The following is a 22,734-nucleotide window of genomic DNA, read 5'->3' as shown; positions in this document are numbered from 1 at the left end:
TGCTGTCTGGTTAATTCCCTGGCCTGTCTTTACCTAGATATTTCCACTGCTGAAATTCTCTTCACAGTCAGAGGTCCTGTCTGCCTGCCTCCAGCATCTCCGTGGCACAGCCTGCGGACTGTCTGGTGCAAGACTTTTGTTCCAGGACGTCTGTGAGAGGGTGAACCGAGGTGACGCCGTGCCTGGACAGTGCCTGCTTTGGTGCTTGGCCTGTGAGGTTTTGATTTGTGGAACCCCCAGTCTGTCCTATCACCCCTGCCTTTTTGTTTGGCAGGAGCCTCCTTCAAGGGAAGGGCTGACACCAGGTGAGCCCTAGCGTGCGCTTGTCGGTGCCAGTCCGGGCCAGGGAGTGTGCGGACACTCACATTCATCCGTCTGTGTAGCACGCGGGAGGTCGAAAAGTTGTCCTCCACTCACTCTCAGCGGAGGACGAGGAGGAGATGCCTGCCCGAGGAATGCTCACAGAGGGTGCTCCACGGTCTACACCGGGTCCTGAGAAGTGGGTGGGATCGGACTGTGAGATCAGCCGGGAAGCATTACACGAGGGATGCTTGAGGTTGAGATGTGTGTCTGCTCCTGAGCAAAAGTTATGTGACAATGCAACGTAAAAGATGTCACCAGTTCTCATTGTTCAACACCCGTCTATGAGTGAAAACATGCGGTGTTTGATTTTCTGCTCTTGTGTGGACACAGGGAGGGGAGCACTACACACTGGGGTCTGTTGGGAGGAAATCAGGGAGGGACAGCAGGGGGTGCGGAGTTGGGGAGAGATAGCATGGGGAGAAAAGCCAGATATAGGTGATGGGGAAGAAGGCAGCAAATCACACTGCCATGAGTGTACCTATGCAACAATCTTGCATGTTCTTCACATGTACCCCCAAACCTAAAATGAAATTTAAAAAAAAAAGATGTCACCAATTCTTGACCTTGGCTGAGCCCCTGTTTCACGTGGGGGCATTTCAAGGTGAATGATTCCCAGATCCCCAGGTGGCCCCTGGCATCCAAATCTCAAAGGCTGAGAAGTTCCAAGGAGGAAGATTTCTGGGATGAAGGATCTCGCTGTAGGGTTTGCCCAGGCTTTGCAGAGAGAAGTGAGAATGGCTTTCCTGCCTGGCGTTTGGGCTTCATTCTTCATGCTGTGGGGGCGTAAAGGCTGTGGGGCTGCTGCCTAGCATAGTTTCCTAGGAGCAAGATACACTGAGGACCAGCACACACACCGGGGGGGCACCTCTCAGGGAAGCCCGTAAGAGATTCTCCCTCCAAGAGCCCCAGAGGGGAGCAATATTTCTTCTTAAGAAAACAAGACAAGGCTGGGAGCAGTGGCTCATGCCTGTAATCTCGGCACTTTGGGAGGCCAAGGAGGGTGGATAGCTTGAGGTCAGGAGTTCAAGACCAGCCTGGCCAACATGGTGATATCCTGTTTCTACTAAAAATACAAAATTAGCTGGGCGTGGTGTCACATGCCTGTAATCCCAGCTACTTGGAAGGCTGAGGCAAGAAAATTGCTTGAACCCAGGAAGCGGAGGCTGCAGGGAACTGAGATCGTGCCACGGCACTCCAGCCTGGGTGGCAGAGTGAGACTCTGTCTCAAAAAAAGAAGACAAGACAAGAAAACTAAAGTTAAGATTGCAAAAGACAGCTGGGTTCCCATAACCATTGGAATAATAGGAATTTAAGGAACCCACCCCCAGCTTAAATACTGTCATTACCGACGATGGCAAGACTGGGTAGCCACAGCCCCACCCATCGTGGGTGACTGGAAAGCTCCCTTCAGACTCAAGGACTTGGCATCTCTCCTAGGCCCCCAACAGGTGCCCAAGGCTGGCTTTTGATGGAATTGGGTGCAGCACCGAAAGCTGTCGAGAGTTCTGACCCTTGATTTGAAATATGTTTCGTGTACAGGGACGTCTTAGTTTACCTGTGACATGTCTTCTCTCCATAGAAGTCTCAGAGCTCTGAGATTTTATCGTGTGATGTTCCCAGACATGGTAATTTAACTTCGTTCCTGATAACCCATGGTTGAGAAGGTGCGGCAGCTGCCCTGAGGCTCCTGTGTGAACTGGAGATGCCTTAGGTGGGTCGCCCTGCAGTCAGCCCCTCACTCTAGACATTGGGTCCTGCTGGGTTATTCTGTGGCTAGTCTGCGTGTTGGGTCTGGAGCTGGAGTGGAACCCAGTCATGCTTCTGCCTCCTCTGCAGTAGCCTAGGTTGCTGGGTCTGTTTAATTCCAAAGCCCATCTGCCCAGACAGGACACCGCTGAGATGCCATGCGCTGTGATGTTTCATATGCGAGGGACAGTGAATCCCCCAGCCCTCCACTTTCAGGTACTGGGATTTTAAGAACTTGGCTTGTACCTGGGGATGATTTTAGTGGCTTGTCTTGAGTGCCACACCCCTCCCTTGCTTTGATAACCCAGGAGTCAGAACTTTCCAAAAGAACCCAAGCCAGCCTCGGGGAGGCACCTGACAGTTTAGACAGTGCTGCCATCTGGGAGGGTTGCGTCTTGATTTTAGATCCTAAATGCAACAGGTTTGTTAGAGCAGACGGACTACAAACTAGGAACCAGATCAGACTACAGGTCTTCATTTTCTTGTCGGCCAGGGTCCCAGACAGAAAATGCCTATGAGGCGTGCCTGAGGAGGAGACACTCCAGGAGATACAAAATGATGTATTTTTTAACTGAGCTGGAGACAGAGGAAGTACGTGGGAACTCTCTGCACTATCAGCTTGGTTTCCTGTAAACCTGAACCAGCTCTAGAAAAATAGAGCCTGATGGGCTGGGCATGGAGGCTCACACCTGTCACCTCAGCACTAATGGGCTGGGCATGGAGGCTCACACCTGTCACCTCAGCACTAATGGGCTGGGCATGGAGGCTCACACCTGTCACCTCAGCACTAAAGGGCTGGGCATGGAGGCTCACACCTGTCACTTCAGCACTAATGGGCTGGGCATGGAGGCTCACACCTGTCACCTCAGCACTAATGGGCTTGGCATGGAGGCTCACACCTTTCACCTCAGCACTAATGGGCTGGGCATGGAGGCTCACACCTGTCACCTCAGCACTAAAGGGCTGGGCATGGAGGCTCACACCTGTAATCTCAGCACTAATGGGCTGGGCATGGAGGCTCACACCTGTCACCTCAGCACTAAAGGGCTGGGCATGGAGGCTCACACCTGTCACTTCAGCACTAATGGGCTGGGCATGGAGGCTCACACCTGTCACCTCAGCACTAATGAGCTTGGCATGGAGGCTCACACCTGTCACCTCAGCACTAAAGGGCTGGGCATGGAGGCTCACACCTGTCACCTCAGCACTAAAGGGCTGGGCATGGAGGCTCACACCTGTCACCTCAGCACTAAAGGGCTGGGCATGGAGGCTCACACCTGTCATCTCAGCACTTTGGGTGGGAGGATCACGAGGTCAAGAGATCGAGACCATCCTGGCCAACATGGTGAAATGCTGTCTCTACCAAAAACAGAAAAATTAGTAGGGCTTGGTGGTGCGTGCCTGTAATCCCAGCTACTGGGAAGGCTGTGGCAGGAGAATCACCTGAACCTGGGAGGCAGAAGTTGCAGTGAGCCAAGATTGTGCCGCTGCACTCCAGCCTGGCGACAGAGTGAGACTCCGTCTCAAAGAAAAAGAAAACCGTAGTCTATTAATTTAGAAGTGCACAGTGGAAGGCGCCCACGTGTAAATATTTTGCATTCTGCCTTCCGTCCTCCTCCAGCCTCCCCGCTGAAGGGAGTGTGTGATTTTCCTGAAAGGATGGGGAGTGAATTGGTCCGAACAAAAAAAAAAAAAAAAAAAAAAGAAAGAAAGAAAACCGTCTGGAGAATCTTGAATTGGGATGAGGACGGGCTGCCTCCCTTCCTGGCTGTGATGCATCAGGAGTGTCCTTATCGATCAGATAAGAAGTCACAGCATCCTCTTATCACATTCTGGCAGGACTGACAGAGACCGAAAGGAAGGCCTACCTGGCAGGCTGCCTTGCAGGAAGCCCTCAAGAAGCATCAGCTCTGCCTGCCTGCAGCAGCACGGCCTGCCGTGTACTCACCCACTGGATGCCCCCACAGGCCCAGCTGTCTGGCTTCCAAAATGAATAGATTGATGTATCAAGGGCTTGCACGGGAAAGACCATTACAGGCAGACCCTGGGCCACAGTCATCCAATTTCTAAAGTTTTTATTTTTAGTGAAAAACACTATCAACATAGAAAAGTAGAAAAGCACAGTAATGACTCTCTACCCACCATCAGAATTAAACATTTTAAGATTTTGCCCTATTTGCATATTTGCTTCTTGATTAATATTTTTTATTTTGCGATAACTCTCACTTGACGCTCATCATTTCTCCCTGTTTTGAAGCAGTAACCACTGTTGTGAAGTTGGGCTATAAATAGGTGAAGAAAGCCATTGCCATCTATATTTTTAATTCATGTATGAAAATGTTCATATAAGTTGTTTTTTTTGTTTGTTTGTTTTTTGTTTTTTTTTTTAAAGAGTCTTTCTCTGTCACCCAGGCTGGAGTGCAGTGGTACAATCTCAGCCCTCTGCAACCTCTGCCTCTTGGGTTCAAGTAATTCTTCTGCCTCAGCCTCACAAGTGGCTAGGACTACAGGCTCATGCCACCTTGCCTGGTTAATTTTTTGTATTTTTTCTTTAGTAGAGACGGGGTTTCACCATGTTAGCCAGGATAGTCTTGATCTCCTGACCCCGTGGTTCACCTGCCTTGGCCTCCTGAAGTGCTGGGATTACAGGCATGAGCCACCACACCCAGCCGTATCTATTCTTTTACAAGTTGACATTACCCCATTTCACTGTCACGTGTCAATGTATGTCACTTAATTTGTCTTCACTGTTCTATAATTTTACCTGTTGTGACTATATAATCATTTACTTAGTTTCCTGTTGGTGGCTGCTATAGTGAAAACATGTTCCTCAAATTTCATGTGTTGGAAGCTTAATCTCCAAATTCATATGTTGCTTGGAGTTGGGGCCTTTGGGAGCTAATTGGGATTAAATAAGGTCGTCATCATGGGATCTGCATGATGGGGGCGGATGGCTTCATTAGAAGAGAAACAGAGACCTGAGCTGTCATGCATGATCTCACCCTCTTTCCATGTGATGTCTTCTGTCACCTCATGTTGCAGCAGGAAGGTCCTCACTAGATGACACGCTCCGCTCTTGGACCTCCCAACATCCAGAGCTACAGGAAATACACTTCTTTTCTTTACAAATTGCCCAGCCTATGGTATCGTGTTATAGAAACAAAAAGTGGAGTAGGACAGTGGCATTTAAGCCATTATCAGTTCATCGGTTAGTTCACCAAGTGTCCACTGAGGTCATGTGATGCTCTAGAACAGAACGCAGAAAATGCTACCGGGGTGTCTTGTTCAGCGCAAGGAGAGGCTGCTGCAGTGGCTTGGGGAGCCTCCACACTGTCCACCAGATTTGAGGATGCTCCCCTGCCTGTGGACAGACTAAGAAGACATCTCCTCCTGTATCTAAGGAAATGCCAGTGAAACATTGTCAAACTCTGTAAAATACTTAAAGGGGTTTATATGAGCCACATCGGAGTTGCTAAGTCTCATTTCATAGCCCCAAGAGGTCTGAGAACATGTATCCAAGGTAGTTGGGCTACAGCTTGATTTTATACATTTCAGGGGGTAGAAATTACAGGCAGACATCAACGAATACGTGTAAGCTGTACACTGGCTCTGTCCAAAAAGCTGGGACAACTTAATGTGAGGTCAGGGGAGCGTTTCCAGGTTATAGGTGGTTTCAGAGATTTTCTGATTGGCAGTCGGTTGAAAGAGTTGTTATCATGGAAAGACCTGGAATCAATAGAAAGCAATGTCTGGGTTATGATAAGGGGTTATGGAGACCAAGGTTCTTATTATGTGGAAGAAGCTTCCAGGGAGCAGGCTTCAGAGAGATTAGAGGGTAAATGTCTCCTAACAGACCTAAAAAGATGCCAGTCTCTTAGTTAATCTACCTTGGGTCAGGAAGAGACCTGGAAAGAGAAGGGGATTATAGACTGTAAATTTTCTCCACACGAGACAGCTTTGCAGGGCCATTTCAAAATACGTCAAAGAAATATATTTTGGTAAAAAATAGTTTGATTTCTTTCAGGGCCTGCTGTCTCTCATGCAATGCTGTGGTACAGTCAGGTTGGAATTTGGTATCTTACTGCTTCAAAGAGTCCATTTTGTCCATCTTCAGATGTCTTAATGTTGATGCTGGTCGGTTGTGCCTGAATTCCAAAGGGAGGCAGTGTAATCAGGCATGTTCCGTCCCCACTTCCCATCATGGCCTGAACTAGTTTTTCAAGTTCACTTTGGAATGCCCTTGGCTGAGAGCAGGGTGGGGGATCCATTAAATTTGTTGTAGACTTAGAATTTTATTTCTGGTTAATAAAAGCCACCTTCTTAAAGAAGGCTGTCTGCAAACTTAGTTTTCAGTTTCGAAGCAACTGGTTTCTATTGGAAACCATCTTCTTTGGGGACAGACATGTCTCAGGAAACTTAGCAGCCCAAGGATGAACGTTGCCAATGTGGGCTGTGATTTAAGGTATCATTGCTGGGGCTGAAATAACACAGCAGGGATTTTCCTGGTTTCTTCAGGGCTCTGGGGACAGAATGGCTTACGTCAGAGTGACCTCCCCAACCGTTTTCCCCATCGCTGTGTTGGTCAGGCTGGTCTCGAACTCCTGACCTCAGGTGATCCACCCACCTCAGCTTCCCAAAGTGCTGGGATTCCAGGCGTGAGCCATCATGCCCAGCCCTCGGTACATTTCTGTTGCTCTAATACACTAAGTCTGTGCTGTCTTCTGGCACAGTAACAAAGCAACATTCACTGAGCAGCCAGAATTCCCTGTCTTTAGTAAAGAGACCTTACATGGAGCTGTCGCCTCTTACTTTTTCTTCTAGAGGTTTGTTGTATTGCTTTTCATGTTACAGTAGTCACTGCATCTGGAATGGATTTATGTGTCTAGGGTGGCATGGGGCTCTATTTCTCAACTTTTCCATATAAATACCTACTAATGTCAGCCTCATAGGTTTATTAATTCTTCCCTTTTCCCCAACACATATGGGAGTCACATATCTACAAGCCCAGCCTAGGGTTCTGTGGTTTTTTAATCCATCTGTTTGTCTTTGTCTAATACCATACTGTTTTCTTGTAGGCACATTAGTCCTGCAGGATCAGGACCCCACTCTTGTAATATCATGACCTTATATGATTTCATACTATAACTTTTTTGGTAAGCCCTGGCATCTGGTAGAGTGAGTCTCCTCTTAGTCTTGAGAGCTATCTTGGTTTTATCTGGCTCGCTCTCTTCTTTGAGCTTTAAGATCAGAGTGGTAAGTTCTATGAACAGTCCCATCAGGGTTTTATTAGAAGTTACTTCAAGTTTATGTTTTGTGGAATATTCTCATCTTGAAGATATTAAAGCCTAATATCCATGATCATTGTATAGCTCTTCATTCATTTGGATCTTCCTTCATTTCTTTCTTTTATTCAAAAAGGTAATGCTATATAGTATTACTTTTTCCATAAAGGTCTCACACATATTGTGTTAAGACTTTTTTTTTAAGTTAACTTTGGTTATTGTTGGTGGTATTATAATGTTTTTGAATGTTTTTCAATTCTTTATTGCTAATGTAACAATTCAGTTAATTTTGTATATTAACTTCTTATTTGGCATTTTGCTGGACTTTTTTTTTTCTTTTTTACTAGTTTTATAGTGACGCGTTATTTAATTTGTCCCTAGATTTTCTTGGATTTTCTATTCATAGATGCGTATTATCTGAAGAATATGATTTCCCTCCTTTTAATCCATAAACAGTGTATTTACTTATATGTTTGCTTACTTATTTTTGATATTCACTACAATATTTGAGTAGATGCTCTGTTCAAGTTTAGGAAATTCTCTTCTTAGTCCCAGTTTTCCAAGAGTTTGATCATGACTGGGGGTGCTTTGTGTCCCCCACAGGCTGTCTGGGGCTGGTCCTCTGGTCCCTGCTGGGCAGAGGACCCTGCTGGACCCACACTTGAGCGCTGCACGGTGGGGTGGTGTCCCAGCGGGGGCCTGTTGACCTGTTGTCTTGATTAGTTTCCTTCCTCTGTAGGTTGTCTCCCAGGAAGCCTTTTTTTTTTTTTTTTTTTTTTTAGGACAGAGTTTTCGCTCTTGTCGCCCAGGCTGGAGTGCTGCAACCTCTGCCTCCCGGGTTCAAGCGATTCTCCTGCCTCAGCCTCCTGAGTAGCTGGGATTACAGGCGTACGCCACCATGCCTGGCTAATTTTTGTAATTTTAGTAGAGACAGAGTTTCACCATGTTGACCAGGCTGGTCTCGAGCTCCTGACCTCAGGTAATCCACCCACCTAGGCCTCCCAAAGCGTTGGGATTACAGGCATGAACCACCGTGCCCAGCCCCAGGAAGCCTTTTACCTTGGGCAAGCGATTCCTTCCTGGTCATGGTGAGTGGTTTCTGCAGAATTGTGAGCCGGGTAGGCCAGCGTATCACAAACAGGTTAAGAGTGGGTTCATGCTGGCTGGCCAGAACCCCTTGAATTCTGCTGTAAGAACACTGAAATGGAAACCTGTCGTAAAATGAAGACTTCTTTAGGCATCATGTGGTCTTTTCAGCAGCCTGGACAGAAACCCACTGAGGCCCAATTAGAAAGCCAGACAGACTGTTGTCTCTGGCTTTTCTAGCAGAAGCTGAGAGATTGTCGGAGGCTGCCTTGAGTCTGGCCAAAGAAAGATGGTGCAGACCACATTTGTGGTATAGTTACCGGTGCCACTGAGGAAACGGCACACTCCCACGTGACCGCTGAGGCGTGGAAGAGAAATAAACTTACCTAATGAATGTACCTTCTCACCATCCTCCTAGACGTGGACACCCCAATAACTTGATAGAACACACCGGTGAGGGGTTGCAGTTCCTCTGAGGCAGGGCTCTTATGCAGACATACTATTTTAATTTAGGCATCTGATTTATTAGTAGCTTGTTTTCCGATTTGAGGTTATAGGTTTTGGCATTAAGAAGAAGGTGTGGAGAGGCTGTTATATCCCTAGAACCACTCCAACTTTTTTTTATTTTTTTGAGATGGAGTCTTGCTCTGTCACCAGGCTGGAGTACAGTGGCACCATCTCAGCTCACTGCAACTTCCACCTCCTGGATTCAAGCAGTTCTCCTGCCTCAGCCTCATGAGTAGCTGGGACTACAGGTGCTCACCATTTCGCCTGGCTAATTTTTGTATTTTTAGTAGAGATGGGGTTTCACCATGTTGGCCAGGATGGTCTTGATCTCTTGATCTTGTGATCCACCCACGTTGGCCTCGGCCTCCCAAAGTGCTGGGATTACAGGTGTGAGCCACTGTGCCCAACCCCTAGAGCCTCTATCTTTTAGCTGGAGAACCACGGCTGTGTTCCTGCTGTCAGCGTTGTTCAGGTGATAACGCTTGGCAGGGTGCTGGCCTCAGTGGGCCATGCTTCATAGGTATGTGATTGGCTCCTGCTTCTAAAATCTTGAATCTAACAAGGAAGGGCCCACAGGCAGTTCAGACCACAGCTTCTCTTCGTGTGGTGGGAGGTTGTTCAGCTCCAAGGGAGAACATGTCTGCGGCAGGTGCACTTGGGAAATGCTGCCTTTGCCTCTCTCTGCGACACCGCCATATAAAGCCCTCTTAGGAATTCAGCAGCAAAGTGACCTGTGTATTTTTGTTCTATCCAGCTGTGTTTCCCAAACACATTTGCCCAGAGGAGGGTCGGAGGGTGTGTGTATAATGGAATTAGTTCTCAGAGCTGTAGTCGGGAGGCGCAGCTTAGGAAGGAATTAGATGTTCAGAGCCAGGCGTGGCCTCCAGACCCTCGGAGATGAGAGGAAGGGGAGCTTGTGTACCGCAGGCGGTCGGTTCTGACCTGGGGTAGAGAGCGATGCCAGGAGGGGTGGTGGCAGAGTTTCTGTCTAGTAGTGGCGAGGGAAATCCCAGGAAACTGTGTAGATGGAGATTCTCCTCGGAAGTAAGCTTGTTCTGTGCGTCTGTTTCACAAGCCCATCAGGAGGGTCTCGGGGCGGGAGGCGTCGGCCCAGGCTGCCATCATGGAGTGCCACAGACCCGGCAGCCTGAAGAGCAGACGCCGATGGTCTCACGTTCCTCGGGGCTGTTTGTCCGAGGTGAAGCTGCTGCAGGGCCCCCTGAGGTCTCCCTCCCCGGCATGTCCAAGGCAGCCTTCCGGCTGTGTCTCCCCGTGACCGCCACCCTGTGCCCACGCACCCCCGGCCGCTCCTGTGTCCGGAGCACCTCCTCTGACAAGGACACCATCCTTGGTTTAGGGCCCACCTGTAAGACCTTGCGGAACCTTAACTGCCTTTCCAAAGGCCCTGTCTCCAGTACTGTCTCTTTCCCAGCTCCTGGGGGTTCGGACTTCCACACAGGGATTTGAGCTCAGCTCACAGTGGGACTAATGCCATGTTGGTGCCTGGACGCCATGTGGCAGAGGGCACAGCCATGACATGGGGCGGCCACATGGCTCTGTGTGGCCATAGCCACGGTCCCTCTACTTGGGGCAGGTGGGACAGGCCACCTCTCTGGGGGGCTTGGAGAGGTAGTGGGGCAGGGTGGGTATCGGGGGCAGCTTCTAGGCAAGACCCCCAGAAGAAGTGGTGCTAGACTGAATCCCAGCATCGACGTGGTCAGATCGCCAGACCTCCCCAGCCAGGTTCTGCTTCAGTTACTAGGGGCTGGAGCCTTCTCCGTGTTGACAGCGTGGCAAGGGGGTAGGTCCAAGCCCCACTCTGATAGCATGGCAGGATAGGTCCACCCCTCTCCGAGTATGAATGGAGTAGTTTCACTCCTCCTCTGGGAACACTGAGTGGGGGTAGGTCCACTCCTGCCCTGGGAGCATGGGTAGGGGTGAGTCCACTCTTCCTCTGGGACCATGCGTGGCGGGGGGTGTAGGTCCACCACTCCTTTGGAAGCGTCGGGGGTTAGGGCTGCCCCTCTGTGAGCGTGGAGGGGATAGGTCCGCCCCTCCTCTGGGAGCATGTGGGCATAGGTCCGCCCCTCCTCTGGGAACATGTGGGCATAGGTTCACCCCTCCTCTGGGAACATGTGGGCATAGGTCCGCCCCTCCTCTGGGAGCATGTGGGCATAGGTCCGCCCCTCCTCTGGGAACATGTGGGCATAGGTTCACCCCTCCTCTGGGAACATGTGGGCATAGGTTCACCCCTCCTCTGGGAGCATGTGGGCATAGGTCCGCCCCTCCTCTGGGAACATGTGGGCATAGGTTCACCCCTCCTCTGGGAGCATGTGGGCATAGGTCCGCCCCTCCTCTGGGAGCATGTGGGCATAGGTCCACCCCTCCTCTGGGAACATGTGGGCATAGGTTCACCCCTCCTCTGGGAGCATGTGGGCATAGGTTCACCCCTCCTCTGGGAGCATGTGGGCATAGGTACGCCCCTCCTCTGGGAACATGTGGGCATAGGTCCGCCCCTCCTCTGGGAACATGTGGGCATAGGTTCGCCCCTCCTCTGGGAACATGTGGGCATAGGTTCACCCCTCCTCTGGGAGCATGTGGGCATAGGTCCACCCCTTCTCTGGGAGCAGGGAGGGGTAGGTCCGCCCCTCCAGTATTTGGGGCACTGTGTCAGAAGGTCTGCTTTTGCAGAAGCTTCCAGAGCAGTCCACCCCCTTGGCCAGGGCCCATGTGATGTGCTCTAGTTCCTTCTCAGCTGATGGGTCTTGCAGGTGCAGGGAGGAGAACAGCAGGTTAAATGAACAGGACGCAGGCATGCCTCCTCCTCCCTCCCCAGCCGGCCTCCACTGCCCTCACATCTGGCCGGCTCTGGCGGCCCACCCTGTCCTGAAGCCCACCCCCTCGAGCTTGCTCTTAGCCCTATGTTTATAGGGCTCATAGAATGGCAAGTTTCTAACACCGTGATGGAAGCTGGATTCCTCGAATATGCGATTCCAGTCCACAGGTTCCCATGGAGTGCTGTCAATCTGCAGCCGTGACCTTGACCCCAAGTTTGAATGTCTATATGAGGCAGCAGGGTGCCTTGAGGAGGAGCACATTTGATGCACATGAATGCACAAAATAAATGAAATGTGTAATCACAAAATCTTGGTTTCCATGTGTTTAACATACAGGGTGTCTCTCAGAGATTCCATATAAATAAAAACCTTTTTTTCTTTGGTGAAAAAGTATCTTAAACCAGAGTTCACCTGAGAAAACTCTTGTGTGTTTTTTTGTTTTTTGGTTTTTTTTGAGACAGGGTCGCACTCTGTTGCCCAAGTTTGGAGTGCAGTGGCACGATCTTGGCTCACTACAACCTCCGCTTCCCAGGTTTAAGTGATTCTCCTGCCTCAGCCTCCTGAGTACCTGGGAATATAGGTGCCTGCCACCACGCCGGGCTAATTTTTGTACTTTTAGTAGAGATGGGGTTTTGTCGTGTTACCCAGCCTGGTTTCGAACTCCTGACCTCAGATGATCCACCACCTTGGCCTCCCAAAGTGTTGGGATTGTAGTCGTGAGCCACCATGCCCGGCTGAACTCCTGCACTTTTAAAGGTGTTTACGAAGGTTTTGCTGCTCTAACCTTGACAAAGTCAGCTCTGGCCGTGAGGTTTTTTGTTTGTTTTTAATATGTGTCTTCTCTCCCAGGTCAGCTTCCATATTTTCACAGTGGCTGAAATAACTGGTCGGAAAGTCTGTCTACCTTTTCATCAGAGGCATGAGAGGACGAATGAGCCAGCTGAGGATTTTAGGTTTTCTTGGAACAGGTTAGCAGCGAAACGCTGAGTCTTCCTTAAACTTGCTTTGACTGTGATGATTTTCTCTTCTCATTAGCAGCTACCCTAGCAGGGCCAAGGAGAGGAACACACACTCAGAGTCGTGGAAGTTCACCGACCTGGGGTTTATAGCCTCCCCCGACCCCTCCCCATCCACCCGAGAGATTAGTTACACAGAAAACAGTTGCCCAGGGCGGTGAGTAACCTTCCCCTCCTCTGACCTGGCACTGACTTTTCCTGGGGAAGCCAGGGTTTCAGATTGTGCCTTGGTCTTTGCTTTCATTCTCTCTGCGGAGCCTCCAGACCCAGCTGGTCTTCGCCAGGTTAGAGAACGCAACGCAGCCCCCTCCAGCTCATCCATGGTGTTGCCAGATAAAATACAGCACACCCAGTTCTGCCTGAATTTCTGATGAACACAGAGTTTTTTTAGTATCAGAGTGTCCCGTGCAGTTACTTGGGACATGCAGTAAAGCATCCTGGTGGTTTGGCTCAGATGCAGATGGGACCTGCGTCCTTGGTGTGGCCCAGTGGCACTCCTGGGGGTTAATAATTAAATGTTGTCAGGCAGTGATCGAGTGTCTGCTCTTCCCGGGGAGCTGCCGATCAGGTCACCCAAGCCCCTTATGAAGGTCAGGGCCCTCCAGGTCAGGTCTCTGGCCTCAAGCTCACAGGACGGTTCTAGAAAGAGCCCGGGTGCGATGACGTGGCCATCTCCTCCTCTCTGCTCCCCTGCTTCTACAGGAAATCCCGGTTCCTCTTTGGACCCAGCACTGGGGCCCTTCTGCACCATGGTTTGGGAGCAGAAGCACCCAGGTGTGACCATCACTCCCGGAGCCGGCACCAGGGTGACACAGGGGTCCTAGTGGGTGAAGATGGACACTGGCAGCAGTGGGGGCTGGGACCCAGGAGCCCCTCCTTGCTCTCCTTGGTGCTGTGGGCCATTGGTTTTGTTCCTGGACTCGGATCTAGCAGTAGATGTGTGCTATGTGGCCTGCAAAGTAATCTGTTTAAAAACTGTGAATTTCTGGCTGGGTGTGGTGGCTTACGCCTGTCATTCTAGCACTTTGGGAGGCCGAGGCAGGTGGATCACTTGAGGTCAGGAGTTTGAGACCAGCCTGGCCAACCTGGTGAAACCCATCTCTCTCTCTTTCTCTCTCTCTCTCTCTCTCTCTCTCTATATATATATATATGTTTATATATGTATTTATATTTATATATATATACACACACATACACAAATATATAATATATAAAAATATGTATAATATATAAAAATGTATGTATTATATATAAATATATATAATATATTTATAAATGTGTTGTATATAGATATACATACATAAATATAGGTAAATATATATTAATATAAAATATATATGTGTATATACATATATATGTATATAAATATATGACTGTATATGTATATATATGCATATATATAAATATGTGTGTGTGTAAATAAATATAAGTATAAATAAAATAGCTGGGCGTGGTGGCAGGTATCTGTAATCCCAGCTCCTTTTGAGGCTGAGGCGGGAGAATGGCTTGAACCCGGGAGGCGGAGGTTGCAGTGAGCCGAGATTGCACCACTGTACTCCAGCTTGGGTGACAGAGTGAGACTGTCTCAATAAAAAACGAACAATCAGTGGATTTGTAATGTTTATACGTTTCATGTTTTTGCCCCAAATCTGACATATCTACCTGATGTCTCCAGGTATCTCGGTGTTTGGTTCTCCACGGAGCCTCCAGACAGTGCTGGTCTTCACCAGGCGAGAGAATCCAACACAGGCCCCCCGCCGCCACCCCGCACCGGCCGTCCCATGGTGTTGCCAGATAAAATGCAGCGCACCCAGTTCTGCCTGAATTTCAGATGAACAGCAGAGAGTTTGTTTGTATAAGTCTGTCCCGTGCAGTTATTTAGGACATGCAAATAATTGGGGCATCCCTCCCTCCGTTTCCTCTCGTTCCCTCCTTCCCTTTCTCTCTACCTCCCTCTCTCCCTGTCTTCTCTCCCTCCGGTCCTTCCTCTCCGTCCTTCCCTCTACCCTCTGTCCCTCCCTCCCCGTCCCCTCCTCCCTCTCTCTCTCCCTCTGTTCCTCTCCCTCCCTCCCTTTCTCTCCCCGCTGCTTCTCCTCTCCCTTCCCCCCTTCTTTCCTCACTCTCACCTTCCCGCACAGTCAGCCCTCTGTCCTCCATCCCTCCATCTCCCTCCCCTCCTCCCTTTCTTCCAATCCCTTCTCCCTGCAGAGGAGAAATGCCTTTTCCTGCCACCCTCCTAGGTTCTCTGTCTGGGGCCCTGAAATTGAGTTGACGTAAGACAGAGTCGCAAGAGACAGACAGTTTGTGAACTCATGCAGCGCCAGTCCGCGAAGAGGTCTCAAAAGGCGGCTAGAGCTCGGGCTTGGATGGCGCCTCGGCACAGGGGGAGAACGTGGGCAGCGAAGGGACAAGACAGGGGGCAAGGACTGTGAGTTCCTGGGGGGCAAACTGTGGGGCGGCCAGTCCGAGGAAGGAGGCGCGGCGGAAGGCTGGTCTGTTGGTAGAGTCGGCTCCGTAGGTTCCTCCAGGGCGGGGCTGACAAGGGTCTAAAGCTGTCTCCAGTGATGCAGTTCTGTCCTTCTGGTGCGGTGGGGGTGGGCACTCCCTCTGAATTTACGTCTTGCTTTGAGGCACACAAGCAGCGGGGAAGGCAGCCAGCTGTTCCCACACCTGCTTCTCCGTCACCTTCAGCTCAGGATGGTCCTTATGCCCAGGTGGCATATTTAGGGGCGGCCTCTTCTGCCCCCTGCACTCCTGCCCTCCTTGCTTGCTCCTTGTGAATGATTTCCAACCAAGAGAATAATATGGCACACTTCCGTGTCCTCAGCTGTATCGAGTTTGACATTGTGCCGTGGTTGCTGGAACCGCTTTCAGGAAGCGTGTGGCTCCACGCGCAGCATGGCCAGCACCGCCCACCCCATCCTCCTCCGAGAGGGAACTTCTCCTGCGTTTCACGTGTGCCTTGCCGTTGGACTGCTTCGGCGCCATTTGCAGGGTGAAAATCCACGTGTTCCACGTTCCATCTGTAGGACCCTGGCGTCTTTCCAGCCTTTATCTGGAAATGGTGGTCTGTGGTTTGACTCCTTGTGCAAATTGCCTTCTTTCCGCACAGTGGTATGTTTTGGGGATCATCCACATGTGGCTTGGGTTCATTCATTGGCACAGCTGTGGATTGCATAGAATGAAGAGGCCACAGCTTGATCAAGTGGTCCCTGGGTGACTGTGCATTTCCACAGGCTGCTTTGGTAGGGAGCGGTCTTAAGCGTCTTCCCGTGGGCCCGTGGCCTTGCCCTTCTCGGCAGAATGTGCTGGAGGTAGAATCGCTGCTTCAGCACGGCACGTCCTCCGCCAGGTCTCCACGTCCCCGGTTCAAGCCAACTTTTATCCAACCCTTTCTGCACTCCTGCCCTGCGGAGGTGGGGGGGTGTCATATACCCCGTCACCAAACAGTGGATGGCTACTCCCAGAGTCCCGTCTGTGTCCTTGTTAAAGACCTTGGTTGGCAGGGCACGGTGGCTCACACCTGTAATCTCAGCACTTTGGGAGGCCGACGAAGGCAGATCATGAGGTCAAGAGATCGAGACCATCCTGGCAACGTGGTGAAACCCTGTCTCTACTAAAAATAGAAAAACTAGCTGGGCATGGTGGCAGGCACCTGTAGTCCCAGCTACTCAGGAGGCTGAGGCAGGAGAATTGCTTGAACCCAGGAGGTAGAGGTTGCAGTGAGCTGAGATTGTGCCACTGCATTCCAGCCTGGCGACAGTGAGACTCTGTCTCAAAAATAAAGACAAGACTTGCTCTGAGGTGGTCATTGGCAACCTGACCTGCCCCTTGTGGGGTAATTTCTACTGCACTTGGCCTTGAAGGAGCTGCACTCCCAGCTGCCCTGCCTCCTGGGGACCCCCGAGTCTGCTGGCTGCAGTCTGCTCGTGACTTTGGGTTCTGCTCCCGTCCTGGTCCGGGAGATTCTCTCATCCATGAGCCTGGCTCTGGCTTTTTGTTCTATTTTTACCCGGTACCTGTCATTGCCCTGTGTTTGAAGCAGAGGTGGTTATTACAGCATGAACTTGCCGCCGTTCTGACCCGAAGCCGGGGTTTCTTCCTCTCCTGCAGCTTTGTCCTCAAAGGGAAACAAAAGGCAGTCCTATTTCTCACCTGGGGCAGCTCGGACAGCCCCGTGACCCTCTGCTGCATATTTGTAAGCTGCGGTCATCCCCACAGCTAGCCCCGGTACCTTTTGAAAGCCGGAGTTTCACGGCGCCGGTACCAGAGCTCGTGGGGTTTTCCTGGGCCCTGGCTGCCGCCTCTGGCTCGGGCCCCCGGGAGGAGCAGGTGGTGCCCACTTCTGGCCGCCCTCCGGGATCGGTATGTGTCTACCCACAGGGCCCTCGCCGGCGGTCACACGGGCAGACACGGACTGTGACACCCAGCCCACGTGTGTTCCGGTGCCGGCGCCCACCGTGCCCCGAGATTTTCTCTCGTTTTCACATTTCCTCTTCTTCGTCTTCTTCTCCCCACCTTGAAGACACAGGCAGCCATGCCGCGCAGCCCGACGTCCAGTGAGGACGAGACGGCCCAGAGCTTCTCCGACGACTCCGTGGGGTCGGAGTCAGACAGCTCCAAAGAAGAGACCATCTACGACACGATCCGGGCCACAGCGGAGAAGCCGGGCGGCGCCAGGACGGAGGAGAGCCAGGGCAACACGCTGGTGATCCGCGTCGTCATCCATGACCTGCAGCAGACGGTGAGCCCCCCGGTCTGCCCTTTGGTTCACATCTGGACGATGTCACCTGTGGCTTGAACGCCAGAGCGCTGCTCCGGTCCTTCCCGGACCCAAGGTCCTGATTGCTCCGGGCACACTATACTCCTTCCTCGCTCCAAACTTCTGTCCCCATCCCCGCAGGCTCCCTGCTGGGCCTGCCTCTCCTGCCTCCCCTCTCTGCTGCCTCCCTTCCTTATTGCCACTGTCACTGTCCCCACCTCCATCCACAGACATCCACTGAGCACCTACTATGTGCCAGACATTCAGGCCAGGGGCCCAGAGATGGAGAGGGGTGTTTCACAACCTCGCAGAGGAAACCCAGGTGGCAGGTGCACCCGTAGCTGTCTTTTAGCCCGAAGTGCAGGAGGCTCTCAGGCCTGGCCCTGCTTTTCCCTGGTGCCTGACTCCACCACGCCAGAGGCCCAGCATCCCGTGCTCTCCCACTTCCAGGGGATGCAGCTCTGAGCTCCCCTCCCATATGGCTGCTGTCTGCCTCCTCCTGTCCCTCCAGCCCTGGGCCCAGTGTTGTTCCTGTGGCCCCCAGAGCCCTCAGGCTGTCCTGGTCCATGCTGGTTGTGCCCTGAACGTCTGTCCTTATGCCCGGGGGTCCCTGTGGTTGGGTTTGCCTCCCGCTAGGAGTTTGGCCCCTGGAGACTGGGCTTTGTGTACAGGGGACGTCCGTGTGCAGAGGATGGGGTGTGGCTTCATCTGCTGTCCAATCCACCAGAGCACGCTGGGGGCCAGGTGCCCAGCCCCGTTCCCTCTTGCTCATGGCGGGGCCTGTGCCGCGTGTGGTCTCAAATCGGAGGCATGGCACAGAGCTGGAAGCATGGAGCAGACATGATGGCTGTGGACAGGCACCTCCTCAGGTTGGCCTGAGACCATTTCACACGCCACCTGTCCCCTGGGGAGTGCGGGTGGGGGTGGCAGTACGAGGGGCAGGTGGTCCAAAGCCCTTTTGCTGTGGATTAGACATAAAGAGTTAGGACTCAGAGGGGCATCTGGGGGAGGCCCCTGACGGGCTTCACCTGTGCTTTCTGGAAGGCTCTCCCGGGACCCCAGTGAGCTGGGAGGACCCTTCTCATTTCAGCTCCGGGTGAAAGGAATGGGGAGAGGTGGGCTGCTGGTGTCGGCTGCTGCAGGTGCTTGAGGATGTGAGCCCCCCGCTCTGCGTCCACCCCGACTTCTGAGGATGGTCTCTCGGCCCCAGCCACAATGGGCAAGGGGTTCCAAGTGCTGGGGGTTGGGAAGCCTTGTGCTGCCCACTGGCTGAGTGTTGCTGATGCCTCACTCGGTGCATGTCCAGGTGCTCACTCCTGGTGCTGTGGAGGGGCTGAGATGCCCTGGGTTTAGCACCTCCCTGGGCTTGGTCCTCAGCGAGGGCTAAATGTGCGTCTCCTCTTTCCCCATTGCCAGCAGCCTGTGGCCCAGCAGGGACCCTCTGCTCAGCCCATCCCCAGCCCTGCTCCCTCTGGGAGAGACGTGAGCCGGGCTGAGGGGCTGAGGTGTGACACATTCCCTCTAGGAACGAGATCAGCCACGTGGCTTCACCATCCAGGTCAAGCGTCTCCAACCCGAGGCCCGTGGGCCCCGTGCAGCCCGGGACGGCTTTGACTGCAGCCTAACACAAATGTGTAAACTCTCTTAAAACTTCTGAAGGTTTTCTTGCAACTTTTTTTTTTTTCTCTCTTTAGGGCATCATTTCTCTTTAGTGTTAGTGTAGCCGAATACAGTTCTTCTTCCAGTGTGGCCCAGGGAAGCCAAAAGATTTGACACCTGTGGAGGGGAAGCTCAGCGTGGCCTGATACCCAGAGCTAATCTGGCCATGCCATGGGCCCAGGGGCTGCCCTGGCAGTACAAAGGCTGTCAGGAGGATAAGCATGGTGTTTTGGGGTTCCTTCCTCTGTGTCATTTAATACCTCTTATAACAGCTATAAATTCTGGTTATAAAAAGTTCAAATAAGGCAGGACAGCACAAATGCTGGGTTTAGCAATAGTGGTCCCATCATCAACACTTGCTGACCCCATTCCGACACGCCCCTCTGCAGGATTACAGGCCATAGGTGGATGTGCATATGGATAGAAATACCGGGGTAAGTGTCAGCTCAGAACACACGCTATTAAGAAGCGAGCGTCATCCATGTTACTTTATTTGACTGTAAGAGGAGAGAAAGGTGGTGAAGGAAATGCTTTTTCTTTGTTGCAAGAGACTTTTGCCATCCAAATCTGTGAGGTTAAAAGAAGCGATTATGAAACCCTGGAAGGCAGGAGTTTTTGTTTATTACAGTTTTTTTTTCCTTTCTCACTGTGCCCTTTCCTATATTGCTTAGGGGTAAATTAAGCTCACTGCTGTAGTAAAAGGCCTTTGAATCTCAGGCACTCAACACATAGATGTCTTATTTTTTTCTCTCTTCTCAGTCCACCTGGGTTGGCAGGATGGAGAGGTGGGAAGTTCTGATCCATACAGACATTCAGGGATCCAGGCTCCCTCCATTCCATAGCTGGGCTATTTCCTGGAGCCTGGAATCCTCCACGGGGTCCTCTCTATCTGCCGGAAGTTGAGAGAGGGAAGAGACATAACTTGTAGGACACGTCACCTTCCCTGGCTTCATGAGGAGGTTGCGTCTGGTTGCAGAGCAGGCTAGGAAATGCTGTGGATGTCTGAGCCCAGGAAGAAGAGGGCATCAGTTTGGTGAATGAGGAGCTGGTTATGTGTGCGTGGGTGCAGGCATGTCTGTGCGCACGCACTCCCCCCAGCCTCCTGAGTCTTGGGAGTGGACAGTGACTTGTGCACGCTGCCACTATCTCTCACGCTTACTATCCAGCATGCGCCCAGATCCCGAAGCCACGCCGTCTCTCTTGCAGGGGTCAGTGCCATCACCTGCCTTTGCCATGGCCTTTTCTTCGGCAGATCCTTTTTTGGTTGTTGTTTTGCCTTTGATTGGGTGGAATTCCTTGTTCTGTGGGTTTTCTTAGGAAGAGGTCCTGAGGGCTTTCTCAGTGAATGCGTGGTCGATGCTCATTATCGGTGGTCCTTGTGTTCTAAAACGATGCCACAGATGCTGAATGTGTGACTCCTCGGCCGTGGCTTGCAGAGGAAGTGCGTTGTTTCATTCCTACAAGGCTCCAGTCACATGTTTGACAGTGGGTCAAGACACAATCTTATTTTATGTGTGTTGCTGTTTAAAGATGCCTGATGTAATATGCAATGTGGATTTGTTAACATTGAACTCGCAGCGCTCCCACACGCGCCTCCCTGAAGCCTCTCTGACACATTTTCTCTGTGAGGCTCATCACTACCTTCTTGCCTTGGGAACAAGTAGACTGCACGTGAGCTGTCTGCTCTCTCTCTCTCTCTCTCTTTTTTTTTTGAGATGGAGTGTTGCTCTGTTGCCAGGCTGGACTCCTGTGGTGCGGTCCTGGCTCACTGCAAAATCCGCCTCCCAGATTCAAGTGATTTTCCTGCCTCAGCCTCCCGAGTAGCTGGGACTACAGGCATGTACCACCACGCCCAGCTAATTTTTGCATTTCTAAGTAGAGTTGAGGTTTCACCATGTTGGCCAGGATGGTCTTAATCTCTTGACTAGGTGATCCTCCAGCCTTGGCCTCCCAAAGTGCTGGGATTACAGGCATGAGTCAGCTCGCCCAGCCAGGGGCCCCTCTTAAATGGCAAAATCACCAACAGAAAGCACAAACAGAGTCAGAACCGTGGCACTACACGGGTTATAGTCGGACACTTGTTTGCAAGATGAGGGCCAGGATGAGAAATCCGACCTCCGTGCCCAGCCTGCCCTGATTTTCCTGAGCCTTTAATTGTGTTTGTAGCTGGACCCGTTCTATTCCTTGTAAGTTCTTAGTGCACGCTAGTCACGCTCCTTTGACTTTTGTTTCATCACCTTGTTCACCTTCCTGTGGGAACCCCTGCATCAGGCAACTGAAACTTTGGCTGTTTTGTGCGAAAAGCATTGATTTTGGGGTTACAAATAAATTTTAGCAAGTGGGCGCATCCCTGATACAGAATTCGTGAATAATGAGGATTGACTGTATTTTGAAAATGTCAGCTTGTTCCCTTTGAATTGAAAGCTCTTTTCCTCTGTATTTGTTTTTGTTTTTGTTTCTGAGATGGAGTCTCGCTCTGTTGGCCAGACTGGAGTGCAATATTGCGATCTTGGCTCACTGCAACCTACGCCTCCCGGGTTCAGGTGATTCTCCTGCCTTAGCCTCCCAAGTAGCTGGGATTACAGGTACCAGCCACCATGCCGGGCTAATTTTTTGTATTTTTAGTAGAGACTGGGTTTCACCATGTTGCCAGGCTGGTCTTAAACTCCTGACCTCAGGTAAACCTTCTGCTTCGACCTCTCTAAGGGTTGGGATTACAGGCATGAGCCACCGTGCCTGACCTCTGACCTCCCCTGTGTTTTTGAGTCACAGTTTTCCCTCTGTGGGGATGTTGTTTGATTGTCTTCTTGCCCCAAACATTGCTTTGGATACATCTGAGGCCACCAGATTTCTTTCCATCTCATAGGTGACATTGGTTTTTTTTTTTTTTTTTTGGACTAGATTCCTAAGGAAGTGGCTCCCGCTGCTAGACCAGGAAGTGTTAGGTGTTGGGCATTCTTGTTTTTTCCTGGAAAAACTTCAGATTCTGTTTAAGGATGTTTTCCTGTATTTTGTTATTTTTTCTGTTATTGCTTGGGTCCTTTATTTTAAAAATAGGAATTATTCCTGTGTTGGATTTTCCTTGTTCTTATCTGTTATCTTTTCCTCTAATTAATTGCTTGGCATTTTTCTGTTTGCTAGTGGTGATTTTCTTTCTTCTTTCTTTTCTTTTTCTATTTATTTATTAATTTTTTTTGGAGACAGTCTCCCTCTCTCACCTGGGCTGGAGTGCAGTGGTGCGATCTCGGCTCACTGCAACCTCCGTCTCCCGGGTTCAAGTGATTCTCATGCCTCAGCCTCCCGAACAGCTGGGATTACAGGCAGGCACCACCACACCTGGCTAATTTTTTGTATTTTTAATAGAGATGGGGTTTTTGCCATGTTGGCCAGGCTGGTCTCAAACTCCCAACCTCGGGTGATCGGCCTCCCACAGTGCTAGGATTACAGGTGTGAACCATCGTGCCTGGCCTGCCGTG

At 51.1% G+C, this 22,734-nt stretch overlaps 1 protein-coding gene across 10 annotated transcripts in view; it reads left to right on the top strand.

Annotated features, from left to right (window-relative positions):
- SHANK2 (SH3 and multiple ankyrin repeat domains 2) overlaps positions 1-22,734 on the top strand; it is a 684,346-nt gene that overhangs the window by 90,459 nt on the left and 571,153 nt on the right. For all 10 annotated transcript variants that reach the window (XM_074401828.1, XM_074401830.1, XM_074401824.1 and 7 more), the window contains exon 3: positions 17,363-17,581. In XM_074401828.1, coding sequence (XP_074257929.1) covers positions 17,375-17,581 — 207 coding nt within the window. In that variant the 5' untranslated portion in view covers positions 17,363-17,374. The remainder of the gene's footprint in view (positions 1-17,362; positions 17,582-22,734) is intronic.

The sequence above is a fragment of the Saimiri boliviensis genome, chromosome 6 (assembly GCF_048565385.1).
Source record: "Saimiri boliviensis isolate mSaiBol1 chromosome 6, mSaiBol1.pri, whole genome shotgun sequence".
NCBI lineage: Eukaryota > Metazoa > Chordata > Mammalia > Primates > Cebidae > Saimiri > Saimiri boliviensis.
The sequence above is the reverse complement of the archived record's forward strand: the minus strand, read 5'-3'. Positions and strand labels throughout refer to the sequence as shown.